Source organism: Protobothrops mucrosquamatus, unplaced genomic scaffold (genome assembly GCF_001527695.2).
Source record: "Protobothrops mucrosquamatus isolate PMUCROS unplaced genomic scaffold, P.Mucros_1.0 scaffold4893, whole genome shotgun sequence".
Classification (NCBI taxonomy): Eukaryota; Metazoa; Chordata; class Lepidosauria; order Squamata; family Viperidae; genus Protobothrops; species Protobothrops mucrosquamatus.
In genome coordinates, this window is record NW_015390780.1 from 21,127 (window position 1) to 39,015 (window position 17,889).

The following is a 17,889-nucleotide window of genomic DNA, read 5'->3' on the forward strand; positions in this document are numbered from 1 at the left end:
TGTCCAGTCTCTTCTTAAAAACTTCCAGTGTTGGAGCATTCACCGCTTCTGGAGGCAGGTTGTTCCACTGGTTAATTGTTCTAACTGTCAGGAAGTTTCTCCTTAGTTCCAGGTTGCTTCTCTCCTTGATTAGTTTCCATCCGTTGCTTCTTGTCCTGCCTTCAGGCGCTTTGGAGAATAGCTTGACTCCCTCTTCTTTATGGCAACCCCTGAGATATTGGAACACTGCTATCATGTCCCCCCTCGGCCTTCTCTTCATTAAACTAGACCTACCCAATTCCAGCACCCTTTCCTTATATGCTTTAGCCTCCAGTCCCCTAATCATCTTTGTTGCTCTTCTCTGTACTCTTTCTAGAGTCTCAACATCTTTTTTACATCGTGGTGACCAAAACTGGATACAGTATTCCAAGCGTGGCCTTACCAAGGCATTGTAAAGTGGTATTAATACTTCACGTGATCTTGATTCTATCCCTCTGTTAATGCAGCCTAGCACTGTGTTGGCCTTTTTGGCAGCTGCAGCACACTGCTGGCTCATATTAAGTATGCTATAAGTATGCATTAAGTATTCTATAAATGAGAAAAGTGTATGCTTTTGTTATTTATGTCTAAATTATATAAATTTTAATTAATTTATGTTGAATCCAAGTCATAGTAACGAATTCCCAGCTGAGATTTCAGATTTGTTATTTGCAACATTTTTACAGACTGTCTCTATCACAAATGACAGGAATTGCCTGAATCCAATTATACAAAACTAGAAACATAGAAAATAGAGACGTGATAGCAGAAGAAGATTTAGTAATCCATTGAGTCTGCCCTTTGAGTTTATTTGGTTTTTGTTTTCTTTTTAATAAATTTATTATTTTTAATTATTATTTTTATATTTTATTAATTTTATTTTATCTTTTGGTTTTTTATTTTTGTTGCATGATGGACATGTGTTTATCCCAAGCATGTTTAAACCATATAACTGATACTTTCATCCTTAAAATAAATAAAATAACTTCTTTCCACAATTTGATTATATGTTGTATGTGAAAACAAAACTAAGATAGAATCACTTTCTATTTTAGTTACCATATCTGAGCTGAAAAAGTTAATTTCTGAATGGCCAGAAATGGAAACAAGGAATTTGTGTTTCCTGATCTGTCTTCTATGGGTCATCCAAATGTTTGCAGCCTAGGAATGGCAGCCATAACATATTTAATTAAATTAACACCAGCAATATCTCAGTTTAATGAATAAACTGTTGAAGAGGCAGGGTGTACTATGTTTTCCTATTCTACAAAACTCATAATAAAAAGGGATCCCACTTTTATTGCAAATTCAATGTAAATTCTTTCCTCTTGAAAAATCCTCTAAAAAGATTGGTTGAACTTCATTTTAAAAATTATATAGTGCGATTATTATTAATTAAACTACTTATAGATTTTGACTATCAAAATCTCCCACATCATGAATTAATGCGTATGTCAGACTTCATAATTATTTTAAACAATGAAGAAATTACTGCAGTACAATCAAGTAACAGAAAATGCCAGTATCTGAATTAAACCAAAGGCCTGACTTTGCTCAATTAATACATTGGATTCTTCTTACAAATTATTAACAGAACAATGAATTGCAACATTGCAGATGAAATGTGCATAGGAAAGAATATATACATTAAAATGATACTCTACCTGTGCAAGCTTTCTTGTGATTTATACTGATTAAGAACCACTTTGCCATAGTTTTCATTGGTGCTGCAATAAACAAAAATTAGATATCACCCTTAAATATAGCACAGGCAGTCCTTGACTTCAATCACAATTGGCCTGGAAAATTCATTGTTCACCGGTGTGGTTGTTAAGTGAGGTATCATGTGACTGCACCTGATTTTATGACCATGTTTACCATGATTGTTAACTGAGACATCACGGGATCGTGATTTTTTTTTTTATCTTTCCTGCTGGTTTTCCCATTGATTTTGCTTATTGGAAGCTGGGTGGAATGGTTGCAAATGACAATCATGTGGCCTCGGGACAAAAATACATTGCTGGATGCCAATGCCTGAATCACAATCATGTGACTGATCATGGGGACGATGTGACAGTTCTAAGTGTAAGAATTGGTTGTAAGTCACTCAGCGCAGTCATAACTTTAAATGGTTGCTAATTGAATGATCATAAGTCTACCTGTAAAGTGGATTATACACCATAACAATAGTTTAGGGAACTGGATTTTTTAAAGCTGTAAGTGTTAATGATACTTTCAAATCTGACTAATGCAATATGCTTTAGTTATTTTAAAGTGGACTTTAGCCTTTCAGAGCCTTTCTCTATTACCAAATTACATTACTTATGGGATCATCTTTCCCCAATTGTTTCTACCCACTCTGTCAAATCTGGCAGTAAGGAGATGATGCGTGGATTTTACATAAGAATTCTAGAAAAAGTTGCAAGGCCTGACTATATTGCCAAAAAGTCAATGGATTCTTTTCTTACCCTTCCTCCTCAGGCCTTTTTTTTATCCAGCTATTGTCTTGTAAAAGGGTTCTTCGCTTGTTGACCTCATTAATAACTTGCTGTCTGCTCTTCATTGCAAGGGAAGCATTCTTAGCATCTGTAAATACGTTGGTAGTATATTAGACAGTACATACTGTAGTACAAAGTAATTAAATCTTTTTTGGAACACCACAGAGTTTAGATGTCCCAGGAGTCATTACTCCAATTTCTGAGTTGGCAGAAAAGTGTGCCAACAAGATTTGATGCCTCAACTGCCAAGCTCAATTCTGTCTCAGGAATGACGTTGGCAAGTGGTACAGGTTTTTTTATATATAGTTTTAAAGTTTATTGTTTTTACATGTTAAGGACAGCATTTGTGAATTCTTCTGGTTTTGTTCCGACTCCACCGGACTCCACAGCTGGTGGGGAAAATATCAGTTGTGTGATGGGGAGAGAATGGGTGGATATAGAAGGGAGCTTGGGATGGAGGGCTTAACCATCTTTGTTAAGTTTCCAAATGACATGTGGCTACATCTGAACCCAAGTCTGAATAGAATGCCAAATCTGTCCATAACTTGTGCTTTCTTCCATAATGGTTTTCAGCTCCCCGGTCTAGCCTACAGCACTGGTTAGCTACCCATCCAACTACTAACTTAAAATATTTGCTTAACTTGGCTGCTTAGCTTCCAAATCTAGAAAAGGTCAGCCCAGTACTCATTTTCAATATATTTGTTTCTTCATTGTTTTTCTTCTCAAACTCTTACAAACTGAAACATTTCAGCATGTCTATTTAAAAGTAAACCATTCTGAAGTTATGTATTATTAAATTTAAATGCCACCTATCTCACTCTGAAAAGTGACTGATTTGACAGAACAAAGTTCCAAATTAGTTTGTGCAAAAATACAGCCAGATACATTATTTGAAATGTATCTAAGGTACATTTTTCCATCATACGGACAGCTATATACACTTCTGCTGTTGTAAAGAACACATAATTACTGAACTTTTCTTTAAAGAAGCAATTTTCTTGTAATTTAGACTCATGCTTCTGGCAATTACTGTATCAATTAACACCTATTAACAATTAAGATTATTAAGACTATGGTTGGTCACAAAATCAGTCAGATGTTTAGACTAGATTTGGTATTTTTGTCCCTCGATTAAGTCCTTCCTAAGGAAAGGCAGATGTTGTTAGATAATGTTAAAGGTACTGTAAGCTGTTCCAAGTAAAGTTTCCTTTTGCATGACCAATACTGAGTTTGTCAATGTTCAGTGTTCAACCAGTGCTCCAGAGGTTTTGCAATTGCACTCAAGGCTCCTATTACTATTGGTGCCTGATGCTGTCAGCTTGAAGAATGCCCAGGTATTTGTAGTGATAGTCATCCAGACTCCTGATGTTATTTCTATAGGGCATCTTAATTTTTTCGGTTTTTGTTATTTTTTCCCTTTAATAGTGAGTGAGGATGGCATATTTCTCCAATCCAAAATACATTCAATATTTTGGCTATAAATATGGACAGTATCTATTTCAGAGGGTGTTTTCTTAGAGTGTCAGATCATCCATATAAAGGAGGTGGGGTAGCCTGGCAAATGTTTTTGATATTTGATAGCCATGGCCTGTATTGTTGATAGGAATCAGTGCAATGACAAACCGTGGTGGTGATAGTGAGTCTCCTTGAAAGATTCCTCTCTTAATATTAACTTCTCCCGATCTATTACCATTGACAGCAGCTGTGTCTTCCATTGGGCCATTTCTGATGTTTCTACTGTCGCCTGTTATTTCTAGCCATTTGATTACCCAATTGTGTGGCAGAAAGTCAAATGCCTCTTGTAATCAACCCTTGCTACATTCAAGTTGGTTTTCCTTTTCTTGCAGTTTTCCAAAATCATCTTGTCAATTAGGAGTTGATTTTTTGTTCCTCTGCTGTTTAGGCAGTTTTCTTTATGCTTAGATGGAAAGAGCTTTTTTCAACTAGATTCTGCTGGACTACATCAGCTACCATAACAGTTACCAAGTTGAAAGTAGCAGTTAATTGGCCTGTCATTGCCTGGTGCTGCCCCTTTTGTTCAATCTTTTATTATCAGGTAGGTTTTGCTAGATGTTAGCCAGTCTTCAATTTCACCTCCTTGTAACATGTTGTTAAACTGCTTGGCAATAAGTCAGTGTAGACCAGTCAGATGTTTCAACCCAAATCCAAGTAATTCATCTTTACCTGGAGCTAACCAATTCTTGATCTTCCTTGCTTTTTTCTCCACTATATCTGCTGTTATTACAAGTTTTTTCATTTCAGTTTCTTGTTTATTCATATCCAAGCTACATCCTTTTTGTATTTCTTTAGGTTATCCCATATCTGTGCCCAGAACTGCACTGTTTCTTCCTTGTCAAGTGTTGAGTGATTCACTGATTGGATTGAAATTGGACATTCTGCCTATAATTTGCAATTCAAACTTCGTATCTGCTGATCTTCTTGACTATAGCTGTTATTTGCTGCTTCATTATTTCCAGTGCTTCCTTGATCTACCTTGTTTCTAAGTGACATTTTTGATCAGGTGTTCTTTGGTCTTCTTGTTCTTCAGCTTCTTTTCTTTCATCTAGCTTGCTTGCATCTGATCTCAGCTTGCTGATCTTATTTTTCAACCTGATCTTCCACTTTGGTGATGCATTGTTTGGCTTTTTTTTCTCCTTTGTTGATTTTGCATCCCAGGTATTCAATTAGAACTGCAACTACTTACTGTACATTAGTTGGTTTGTATCTTGCAGTGAGGTGGTACTTATATTCCATATTATAGTATTTGCATCTTTTAATGCTTGTGTTAGCTATTTCTTTGGAACAAGCTTCAATGCAGACAACCTTATTGTGTTGTTTTTCTGCTGTTCTAGATACTCAGTATTTTTTATTTCAATTCTTCATTAGTTAGAAAACTTTGTTCTTCCTGAGGAAGAGGAGAGGGTGCCTGGTTTCAGAATGAAAACAATTCAATAGCTATGCTGGCTTCCTCTACTGCCAACTTTTCTATTCCTCATTTGGTCTTTTTTGTAGACCATATTGGTTTTGATTCATTGCAGAGTCATCCTGGATTTGGCATTTTTGTCCACCTATTGAATCCTTCCCAAGGGCAGATGTGGATGTTTGTTAAAGCTGCCTTTTGTAACACAGAAAAACAACAGAATAAGGTTGAATTTGTCAGTGCCAATGGTATTCAAGTGGGGCTCCAGTTGTTATTAACATTATTATTAATTAATTATCAATATTATTATTAACAATTAACTATCAACATTAACAATTTGTAATCAGGCTTCCTCCCTAGTTAACATATTTAGGCTTGAACACTCTCTTGTTTGCACCAATACAAGCAAAGCTTAAAATCAAGCTGCTAGTTAATCACAGTGTTTAACACTGTTGCTAAAATAACCTTTATAGCTTAAAAGTGGTGAAGGAAGTTTAATCAATGCAGTTGCAATAAAACTGCATATTTTATTCTTAATACAGGAAAGCATCAATCTGCCCTATGCACATGCACGTGCACGCACACACACACACACACACACATGCACACTCTTGCATATCATTGCAAGGTATTCATATTTTCTTTTTGTTATCAATCAGTGCAATTGAAACAAAACTGAAAGAGGAATTATATTACCATTTTTGTTATGCGATGATTTTCCTACAGTGAATGTTGTCATTTTATTCAGGGGTATATCCAGTTTGTCCTAAAATAAAGTAAAAACACAAAAATTAAATGATCAAAAAACAGAAAATGGCCTCAAAATGCAGCCTTTTCCTGCACTACCCACATACAAGAACTTTGCTGGATCAGATGAAACACAAACTGGCTTCTATTCCTATAGTGGCCAACTAGTTACATTTAAACAAGATATGAATCCAATAATTTCCCTTAATGCAGCTCTTGCAGCCAGTGGTCATTGGCATTTTATCTCTGAGCCTGGAAAGAGCATAGCCAAAATGACTTACATATGGATTTCTGGTCCCAACTGTAGTCATTTAGTTGAGGACTACCTTTATATTGTAATAGTGAGCCAAGGCCTGAAACATGCCTAAAATTTTAGAAGTGTCCACTCAAAAATGAAAAGCTAAAAATTTGCAAGCATCTATTCTTATTAAGACTATTACTATGGAAGTAATGTCACTACACCTCATCTAGCTCATTCAGTCGTTTTACTATGACCAGGCAGCCACTGTAAGAACAGAATATGGTTCAGAATTGAAAAAGGCACTCTACAAGGTTGCATCCTGTCACCTATCCCAAGGGTTCCCAACCTGTGGGCCACAGCCCACTAGTGGGTTGTAAGGGATTTGCAACCAGGCCATGGAAACAGCTGGCAAGCGTGCACGCACGCACATGCATCCTTACACAAGCAGTGGGTGGGCATGCGTGCTCCATTTAAGTGAGCAGCAGGTGCGTGTACACACCACTTGCGCAAATGGAGCTGAGTGCACTTGCTGGCTTTCCTCCCAAATTTCTACTTATGCCACTTTCATTTGGATTCTGTTGAGAAACACCCTTTCCTTCCCATTTTCACTAGCTGGACTTGGTGTTGCTGTGCTGACTTCAAACGTGCTTATATAAAACTTAGAACTTAGCTCCCTGATCATAGAATAAATAAACATATTTGTCCTTTCCATTTATATCTTATTACAAAACAGTTCATTCACGTAGCTTTATAGAAGAACATGGGACTTGTAAGCTTTATCTCTAGCTCAGTGCAATTGCTCAAGACTTATACAGTTTAATGTAAGAAAATTTTGGAAAACACCACTTTGTCTGAGATCAACAAATAATGCAAATCACTCTGAACTCAGTGCCAAACTGCAAATAAAAGATTACGGGTGTATTTGGCTATTTATTACTTTTGTTATGATCTCAGATTTTTTAAAAAAAAAAAAATCCACGTGAACTTTTTTTTTAGTTTTTATAAGCATATCCTGTTTGCACAGAAAAATATTACTAGGCTATGATAATTAATAAACTACAGGAATAATATTCGGAAATGAGATAGAAGGAAGGAATGCAAAGGATGTAAAAGTTATTATATATGTAGAGGGAGGAGGAAAAGAGGAAGGCAATTAAAAGTCATCAAATCAAAGCATTATGTCAAAAAGGCTGTGCAGAAAATGAGTAATCTTGAGTAATCAATCTCTGTTTAGTAAGTAAATAACTAACTGCTCTGGATTTCCACATGTCGTTAACAACAGTTACTTGAAAATATAAATGAAAAATTGGTTTTTGGGGAATGATACTAACTAAACTGTTACTGCTCTAATTGAGCTTGCGGTGTCTGGACTTCATCTATAGTATGAGAAGAAAAAGAAGGAGAGGGCCTAACACTTGGAGATGGTGGCAAGGTGACAGGAAGAGGAAAGAGCCCCTCAATTCCTACTTCACTGCAGATACTTGAGATTTTGAATGGCAAGTCCAATTCTTAGCCAAACACTATAATACCAGACAATGCTAAGAACCAAATCTCTCTTCCCTAAAGCCACCCTGAGCTTTAATTGTCAGGAAAACATCAATTATATTTTATTTTATATATTTTATCTATTATATATTTTTTTAAAAATACAGGAGCCATAAGTGCTATAGTCTAGTCCAGGGGTAGGCAACCTTGGCTCTTTTATGACTCGTGGACTTCAACTCCCAGAATTCCTGAGCCAGCATGGCTCAGCTTGGAAACCTCTCCCTTTCCCCTCAGCATGGCTGGCTCAGGAATTCTGGGCGTTGAAGTCCACGAGTCATAAAAGAACCAAGGTTGCCTACCCCTGGTCTAGTCAGACATGCAACTAGTTATGTTAATGAAGGAAGACAGAGGCACTAACTGTTTAGCCTCCATGATAGATATTACAAGCCTGTCTTGAACTGACCCACAGACAAGTTCAAAAGAAGAAGGTGCTGGCCTAGAAACTAGGAGACTGTGATTTCTAGTCTCACTTTAGGCATAAAAACTGTCTTGATGACTTTGGGCCAGCCATTCTTTCTCAACCTAATCCCTCGCAGGGGTGTTGTGGTGGTGAAAATAGGAGGAAGAAGGAGTATTAAAGGTGGGATAAAAATCTAATAAATAAATAAATAAATGTAAGGCAGGAAAACTGGAGTCTTGTGCATTAATTTGGATACAGCAAGTCAGTTGCAATAGCCCTGCATGTGGATCTTTCAACAAAGGAAGCAATCTGTCATTTTTTAAAAAAGAGAAACAGCTCTGCACACTTGGCAACAGCTGATTGAGTATAATTGCTACTTTAAAAATATGAGTTCATAGAGTCATAGAAAAAGGAAACTAAGAGTCATCAAGTCCAACACCCTCCAGTATTAACTACCAACTAGAGTAGACTATCCAGTCTATATCTGAAAAAGTCTAGTGAAGGAGTTTCTTCAGAGGAATTCATGGTTCCATTCAGCAGTCCTTCGGAATACTTGCGAAGTTTGCTTTCTCGTTATTGAATATGCCAAATACCGGTACCCCTTGACTTACAACCACAACTGAGCCCAACATTTCTGTTGTTAAGTGAGACATTTGTTAAATGAGTTTTGCCCCATTTTCTTGCCACAGTTGCTAAGTGAATCACTGCAGTTGATAAGTTTATAACCTGGTTGTTAAGTGAATCTGGTTTCCCCATTGACTTTACTTGACAGAAGGTCGCAAAAGGTGATCACATGATCCTGGGACACAGCAAAGGTCATAAATATGAACCAGTTGCCTAGTATCTGCATTTTGATCACATGATCACATGCTGCAAAGGTCGTAACCATGAAAAACAGTCATCAGTCACATTTTTCAGTGCCGTTGTAACTTTGCACAGTCGCTAAATGAAGTGTTATAAGTTGAGGACTACCTGTAACCCTTTTTTGACAGCCACACTTCAATTAAACAATTTTGGATGGTTACACAGATCTAACTTCCCCTCTTATAACACAGTCTTGCAAGACTCCAAATTACTTTACATACACCTTCAACATCTTGTGGAGCCCTCATTGTGTGTATAGCATTATACTGAAGCTTTTTTGTTCACTATGGAAACCAGAACGTAAAACTTGAAGGTTTATGATCAGACCAAAATCTGTATTGGTCAGAGTAGACACCTTGAACAATCCTATAGGACAGACATGTCAAACTCGCGACGTCACGTGATGTCGCGCAACGTATCGGGCCGGTTTTGCCATTGCCGGCAATGGGATAGGCGCGGCTTCCAGATGATGCATCCGGCCTGTGGCCCGGCAGTTTGACATCCCTGCTATAGGATGTAAAAATCTTGACTATCTGGCAATTATGTGAAGTATCAGCCAACAACATTACAATTATTTATCTATTGAGACTCTTGGATCATATTCAACATCGAGAAATATAAATGAAATGAATGTGTTTTGCAATACTGTATAGTTTTGATTCACCTTGACATTTAAATCATCAGTAATTAAAATAAGCCAGAGAATATAGGGCTAAGCAAACTTTCAGTATTGTCCAAGTTTGCCTAATAATTATTTGAGTTGCGCATGGGTAGTTCTGAAACTCAAAAAGGGGGAAAAAGACTAGCCAGGTAACTACAGGGCTGTTTAATGTCAAAACCAAACAAACTCTGGAACACATTACTAAGCAGTCATGGTTGGGTTTTAGTAGAGAAATGATAAAATGTGAACTGGACTGGACTGCTATTAAATACTGTAGATACAGGGATGGTTTAAGAATTGTACCTAATGAATGCATGTCAGTGACTCCTTGTCAAGCAGAATGGAAGTGTTGAATGCATACTGCAGGCCCTTATTCCAAGCCCTATAAAGTTCAACTTATTTATAAATGACTTGGAAGAGAAGTTAGAAAAAGAAATATTTTCACATTGAGGATGACAGAAGGATTGTGTGGATAGCATTCCTATCTATGACTCACAAGTACTCCCTCAGCTGAGTCAATTATAACTATTGTCACTAAATGTATTCTAAAGTTTACTAATAAAGCTAAAATGACACACTTGGCTTGATAATTAAAAGTTGTGTTTTAAAACCTGGGGGATCTTTTTAATTATTATTTTTCTTTCCCTAGGCTACAAACTTTGAGAATTTTTTCTCAGTTCAGCAATGTATGTTTTATCATTTCTCCTGTCAGCTCTGCCATCTCCACTATGCTTTGCTAAGCTTGTTGACATCCTGCCATAAATGGAGGGGGGGAGGCAAAGCAATTTGGATGCCTGGCCTGGGAAAGAAAGTGAAGCCATTTCAAGATGCGCCTGACCTCAAAGCAGTTCCCAAAATATAGCACCGGGATGCTATTGGTCACTGATGATCTGGTCAAGATTGGGGGAGGGTCATGTAAGGGGAAAACTTGTAATGTTTGTGCGGGAATACTCAGTTCTAGTCTTGCTTTTGCTGCAGCCACTAATCCTTAGTAAAAGAAGCTATCACTTAAATCAAATGGAGTCAAGGGTCTTTCTTTCCTAGGAACCTAGCTGGGGTAGGCCTGACATGTCCTGTTCTTCAATTTTTACATTAATGACCTGGTAAAATGGTTTAAAAAACCCAAATCATCACCTCTCAAAAATTACCCTGTTGCTCTACGCAGATGACGCAGTAATCCCCTCCAGGACACCTGTAAGTCTTAAAAGAGCCTCATGAGCCCTTTTCCAGTATTGTAATAATGACAAACTGATCATAAACTACCAGTCACTTGAGGTAAAAGTAAATCACTCTGCATTTCAGTCCTCATCCAATATCTTAAAATATAAAATTTAAATTTGAAAATATACAACAAAGTTGTGATTATATTAATAAACCATTATATTATGTAACTTTGATATTATACAATATTATAAAACATGCAGATGCTCATTTTGGTAATCAAAAAGAACCAAAATGCAGTTGTCAAAAGCAAGATTTTTAGACCATGTAGGAGTTTTGAAGTCATAGCTTTTGTACCTTGTGTTAAAACTTCCACACAATAGACATACATAAAACCAAGGTAAGTGAAGATAATAAGCTATCTCCAATGATCACTTTTTAACCTATAAACATTTATTTCTTATCCTTATGCTGGTCTCATTTTAGGCTATATCTTAGGTAACAACCTGTCCTATTATGTTCTATATTTCAAAGCACCAATCAGCCATAAAACACAATGGACAATAAGAGTCCAGACAATTTCTAACTGTCTTGATAGCAAGGGCTGCAAACCACAATGTTCACTCATATGGAGAGACTATACATGGAGAAATCTAAAACTGCATTTAAGGCAATATAAATTTTGCAAGATTTAAAAATCTCTATTGAACATTAGCCAGAATCAGTTTTCAGTATTATTATCTGCTTGTCCGTCTTATAACATCCACAATATACATTATTAACTGGTGTATATCTCAGTTTACACTTAACAAATTACATTCTCCAAGTTGGTAACCAATGTAACTCCAATCATAAAGCAAGATTACATATGCAAAAGAAAAGGTTTGCTGTCTGAATGCAAAACTGTAAAATGAAAATCCCTTGTCTATTCAGTATAAAGCAAGCTGCAGGAACAGGTTTTTCAGGATTTGGGTGGAGATGAAGATTCAGTCTTGAAAGAATTAAAATAGTAAGTAGCTATGGAATCAGCTAGTTTCTCTGTACAATTTTAAGATGTGTCAGTTTTCTGTTAACACCTTAATTGTTCTTTTTTTTTAAAAAAATGAACTTTTTTACAACCTCAAACATAATTAATTATATTGAAAAAAATAACTATTTTCCTAAATAACATATTATGCTCTTGCAAAATAAAGCAGAATAAATAGTTAATACTTCCTTTAAATCATTCTCTTGTCACTAAACTCTTACTTTTTCAACATCTAATACTTTCCCAGGGAAAGACAAGATAGTAGGCTAGTTGTACTATTATGCTATAGAGAGGATATAACTTGCGTACAATTTTACTGCCATGGTCATCTCTCATTGGTGAGATTTTAGGTTTAAAAAACCCTTCTTCTAAGCAATTCTTCTGATAAGCAGAAACAAAGTACAAAGGATCGCAGTGCAAAATGACTTAGGTTTCCAGAGATTTTGAAGGCATTGCATTTGGGCATCCTGTCTGAGCTTCTGATGTGGTAAATCAAAACCAAATAGGGAGAAGGAAAGATCATAAGGTGAATTGCCCTGCCCCTCTAAATATCTCAAACTGAACACTTTTGAAAAATCTCATGCCAATCTATAAATATCTGCTTACCTCTTTATGCACCTAGTATCAAAATCCAGATTCCCCAGAAATACTGTTGTGCAGTTCCACTTACAAAAAAGTAGTATTGGCTGCACCCGACCGTCTTCACAGCTTTGTGACTTCTCCAGCAGAGATGAGTCACTCTGGGAGGAGGGGAAAAGGGAGGGCACCTGTTTTACAGTTTAAATACACTATAGTAACTTAAAGTTATGTATTGTTGTTTTACCCTGATACTTGCCTCATTTCAAAAATAGGATGTGCGTATCTGCGTGATGGAATTCTACATATTATATTATTATATTTATATTATACATAGATGGTATATCTATGTATAATATAAAATGTATGTGCATACATATATCAACAACATTTTGAAAACAAAACAGGCTTTTCGGGGGGGAATTACAGATCCTGAAGTTGAAACTCAAGTACTTTAGCCACCTAATGAGAAGAAAGGACTCACTGGAGAAGAGCCTAATGCTGGGAAAGATTGAGGGCAATAGAAGAAGGGGACGACAGAGAATGAGGTGGCTGGATGGAGTCACTGAAGCAGTAGGAGTGAGCTTAAATGGACTCCAGAAGATGGTAGAGGACAGGAAGGTCTGGAGGAACGTTGTCCATGGGGTCGCGATGGGTCGGACACGACTTTGCAACTAACAACAACAACAAATATTAGATACAAATCTAATGTTGCATATTGGCTGTAATATTTAAATTGCTGTCAAAAGAAATTTCCCCAAAAAAAACAGAACATGGGAAAGCCTGTTTATGTACTAATGATATATAAACAAAATAATTTAGGGTTTATACCAATAAATTACCTATTTATTAATCCCTAACCTTTCTCTCTTTTCTAAGATGAGCCCCAACTAAGCTTTTGCAGTACTTCAGTGCCATCTGCCCTCTTTGATCTTGTTCTGGGACTCAATCCTCCCTCGACCTTTCCTTCAGGTAGGTGTTCCAGTGCAGGGTCCATTTCTCCAGTCACATTGCCTATGGGACCCACATCCTTTTGCTTTTCAGAGGGCAGCATGGAATAAATTACTCCAAACTTCACTTCGGTATGAAGGGCATTTTTATCTCCCCCAAACTATTGATTCTTCTTTCCCACACAGAAGCTGAAATGCAAACCATATAGTACCCTGCCATCACATCAGCTCTGGAATGAGACAATTGAACATGGCTGCCTTAATGTGCCCACTTCATCTCGGGCCCCCACGGTGGCTGACCCAACACAGGCACTCTTACTTGGCTGACTCTCAACCAGCACTCCTCTCCTGCCACTGGTCTGCCAGCGCTCTAACCCCACCCCTTCATCCTGGGCATTTCACAGAGGGATAATTTTCAATGGCCAATTGGCTGCATGGGACATTTAGATGCGCATCCGAGCAGCCAATCTACACGCTGAGGAGTGGGTGGCCTCTGGCATGGAGAGGCGGGGGACACAGCGGTTGCTTTGTTGTGTACGCAAGGAAGGAGGAAAAAATGGCCCGTGGGGGGAGCAGTCAGGGGCAGGGTCTTTCCCTTCCTAGCCATTCAGGAGGCTATCTTCCTCACTGGCATAATGACAAGTTTAATAACAAGCCTATCTGGCAACATTCAAGATAAAGGACAAGAGAACAATTAGTAAGTGAAGGATTTATCTGTGAATGGTTTAATTATTACAGAATTTTTGAAAGATTTAAACTTGATAAAAAAAATTCTTTTCACAGGAGTTAAATCTGAATTGGATGTCAGTTTATGTTCTGAAGATAACTACTTGATTGTTAAAGTATTTAAAATGTTACTCAAGATGAATCTGGAATACGAATGTGTCAAAGATTGCATGGTAAAATGGGCAAAAAATGTTGGATACAACATAACGCTAGATAAATGGGAGAATGTATGGACAAATGGATCAAAATTCACATTGAATTATAACTTAAAAGAAAATTTTTACAAAATGATGTATCATTAATATTTGACTCTAGACAGACTAGCAAAAATGTACAGATAGTCCTCGACTCACTGTCACAATTCAGCTGAGACATTTGTTAAGTGAGTTTTGCCCCATTTTACGACCTTTCTTACCAAAGTTGTTAAGTGAATCAATACAGTTATTAAATTAGTAACATGGTTGCTAAGTGAACCTGGCTTTCCCATTGACTGTGCATGTCAGAAGGTTGCAAAAAGTGATCACATGACCGTGAGACACTACAACGTTCATAAATGTGAGTCACTTGCTCACTGTCTGAATTTTGATCTTGTGACAATGGGGATGCTGCAATGGTCATAAATGTGAAAAATGGTCATAAGTCATTTTTTTTCAGTGCCGTTGTAACTTCGAATGGTCACTAAAATGAACTGTTGTAAGTTGAGGACTAACTGTATAGAGCAGTGATGGCGAAACTTTTAGAGACCAAGTGCCCAAAAACTACCCCCACCCGCTCTGCCCGCCCCACCCCCAGCCCGCCCCCCCACCTGCAGGGCCACCCACCGCCTCCATGGCCCGCTGCAGATTGCCCAGGTGGCCCAGCAGCACCATGGCGGCCACGCCCTCCGCTCGCAGCCTAGTTGCGAGGGCGGAGTCTTGTCCCCGTTGCCCGACTGCCATGTCCTTGGCTGTGCTGCTCCGCACAGGCCATGCCTGGGGGCGACTCTCCTCCAGGGGGCCTGCTGGTGAGGAGGGGGCCGTGGAGGGAGGCGAGGCTGGGGCGACGGTATGCGTGACCATAGAGAGGGCCCTGAGTACCGCCTCTGGCACGCGTGCCATAGGTTCACCACCACTGGTATAGAGGGTCTTCTAATAAGTGTTGGAAATGCAACCAAAATCCAGATACATTTTATCATATGTGGTCGTCTTGTAAGTATGTGAAAACATATTGGATACACATAATAATGATAAGGCAAAAAATACTTAAGATACAAATATTAATGAAACCTGAAGCTTTTCTTTCAAATATTATAGACAAACCAATTGGGCTGCTATTCCTTCACATGGTGACCACGGCGAGGATTGTACTTGCCAAGCACTGGAAAGGAAAAGGTGCGGCACCTTAAGAAACAGGAAAAAGAGGCCATCAATTAACAAACAGATAGTTTAGATGCCAAAAGAGCTTTCAGTTGACTGTAGAAAAGGCTTTTGGCAATACATTTCTTTCCCACAAATTTCAACAAAATTCACACGAGAAGATAAAGATGAGTTGAATGCATAACGCCTGAGCTGTCAACTTCTGTGTCAAAACATTAAGGCAACTAACAATTTCAAATGCTGTGGTGAGTGGCAGCAAGAATGTTTGAATCATCGCTTTTTAAAGCAGATTAAATGCACCACAAACATGTTAAAAGCAGCAGGATTTCTATCATCTTGCTTGAGCCTGCCATTTTGATGCTATTAGCAATAGTACTTAGACTTATTTACCTCTTCACAGTGCTTTACAGCCATCTCTAAGCAGTTTACAGAGTCACCATATTTCCCCTAACAATCTGAGTCCTCATTTTAACGACCTTGGAAGGATGGAAGACAGTGGTGGGATTCAAATATGTGAACAACCAGTTCTCTGTGTGGATGCCACTTCCGGAAGTCCATTCTGGGCCTGGGCAACAAAAGAATTAGCTACCAGTTCTGCCAAAGTGGTGCGAACTGGTTGAATCCCACCACTGATGGAAGGCTGAGCCAACCTTGAGCCGGTCAACTCCTGGAGTGAGCAGTGAGTTAGCCTGCAAATATTGTATTCTAACCATTGCGCCACCACGGCACCATTGAACCCTCCAGGGATATTTCTATCCCCTTTGAGGATCCTCATGGTGGGCACGTGGCAAAGGGTTTTCTCCCATGATATTCTCAAACTGAGATGCCCATCCTTCAGAACTTGGATGGTTCCTCTGGTTTTAGCAAAAGTATAAAGACAAAACTTTTTATTTATCTTCATGTTATAAATTATTTTAAAGATTCCTTTAAACTGAATATGATTTTTTGGTGGCTATTACCATAAAATGTACTTTGGGGGCTAGCAAAAAGGAAGTGGCTTGCTTGTGCCTCCTACAGCCTGGGGATGTCTCTCTCAGAACCATCCAGGACAATCCTTGAGGAATCAGCTGCGTTAGCTGGTTGCTGTCATCTGCTGTAAGCAAGTTATTTTTAGTAATTTACTGTTCTTGTAATACTGTGACATAATTGCATTTTTAATAATGCAGTGGTTACTTTTTTAATTTAAAAATTGTTTTGACCTACCTGAGTAGCTTCTTAGTAGAAAGGCAATATAAATGTGATCAAAGAAATAATTACCTATAAAGAAATATTTGTTGAGATTTGAATTCTGATGCAGAATGTAGATTAAATTAAATTTAAATTTTTATGGTATTTAGTATATCAGTGAATAAATCAATGGTTGGTAATTTAATTCAGTGCTTTTCAACCCGTGGTATGCATACCACTGGTGAGATACTTCAGCACCTAGCAGGTGGTACGCATACGACAGGTTCAAAAGCAGTGTAAAAAAAAGAGTAAAAAAAGAGTAAAAATGTAGTGGGGGGATGAGCTGAAGTGGCGGCTATGCTGCACAGGCCTGTGGGGGAGTCAGCTGGAACTGCGGTGTTGCTGGGGCTCTGCTGAGCACCCAGAATCTGCATGGGGCTCCAGCTGATTGGCGCTTCCAGAAGCAGCTCGCAGCCATGGGGAAAGAAGTCAGTTGTAGCTACACCGAAGAGAAAAGGAGGAGTGGGGGAGAAAAGAGAGGATATAAAAGGAGGTTTTGGAGGGAAAGGGAGAGAAAAAACATGATGTGGAAAGAGAAGAGGACGGAGTAAGAAAGACGGAGAAACACGCATCCTTGGGGAAAGGAGTCAGCTGCTGCAGCTACACTGAAGAGAAAAGGAGGAAGGGGGGAGAGAGGAGAGGATATAAAAGGAGGAGGTTTTGGCAGGAAAGGGAGAGAGAGAAAAAGACAGCGGGGAAAGAGAAGGGGACAGAGAAAGACAGAGAAGAGGAGACGCTTCTTTGAGTCAACCAGAAGGAGAGAAGGGGATAGAACATTATAATAATAATAATAATAATAGTAAAGTTGGAAGGGACCTTGAAGGTCATCTAGTCCAACCCCCTGCTCAGGCAGGAAACCCTATACCATTTCGGACAAATGGCTGTCCAGTCTCTTCTTAAAAACTTCCAGTGTTGGAGCATTCACCGCTTCTGGAGGCAGGTTGTTCCACTGGTTAATTGTTCTCACTGTCAG

The 17,889-nt window shown here is 38.3% G+C and overlaps 1 protein-coding gene across 1 annotated transcript in view; it reads right to left on the reverse strand.

Moving 5' to 3' along the window:
- LOC107299418 (sciellin) overlaps nucleotides 1-12,817 on the reverse strand; it is a 15,546-nt gene extending 2,729 nt beyond the window's left edge. Inside the window, exons 1-4 of the mRNA XM_015828780.1 lie at nucleotides 12,689-12,817; nucleotides 6,133-6,202; nucleotides 2,487-2,604; nucleotides 1,683-1,745 (exon numbers count right to left, since the gene is read on the reverse strand). Coding sequence (XP_015684266.1) covers nucleotides 1,683-1,745; nucleotides 2,487-2,604; nucleotides 6,133-6,175 — 224 coding nt within the window. The 5' untranslated portion in view covers nucleotides 6,176-6,202; nucleotides 12,689-12,817. The remainder of the gene's footprint in view (nucleotides 1-1,682; nucleotides 1,746-2,486; nucleotides 2,605-6,132; nucleotides 6,203-12,688) is intronic.
- Nucleotides 12,818-17,889: the final 5,072 nt, after the last annotated feature.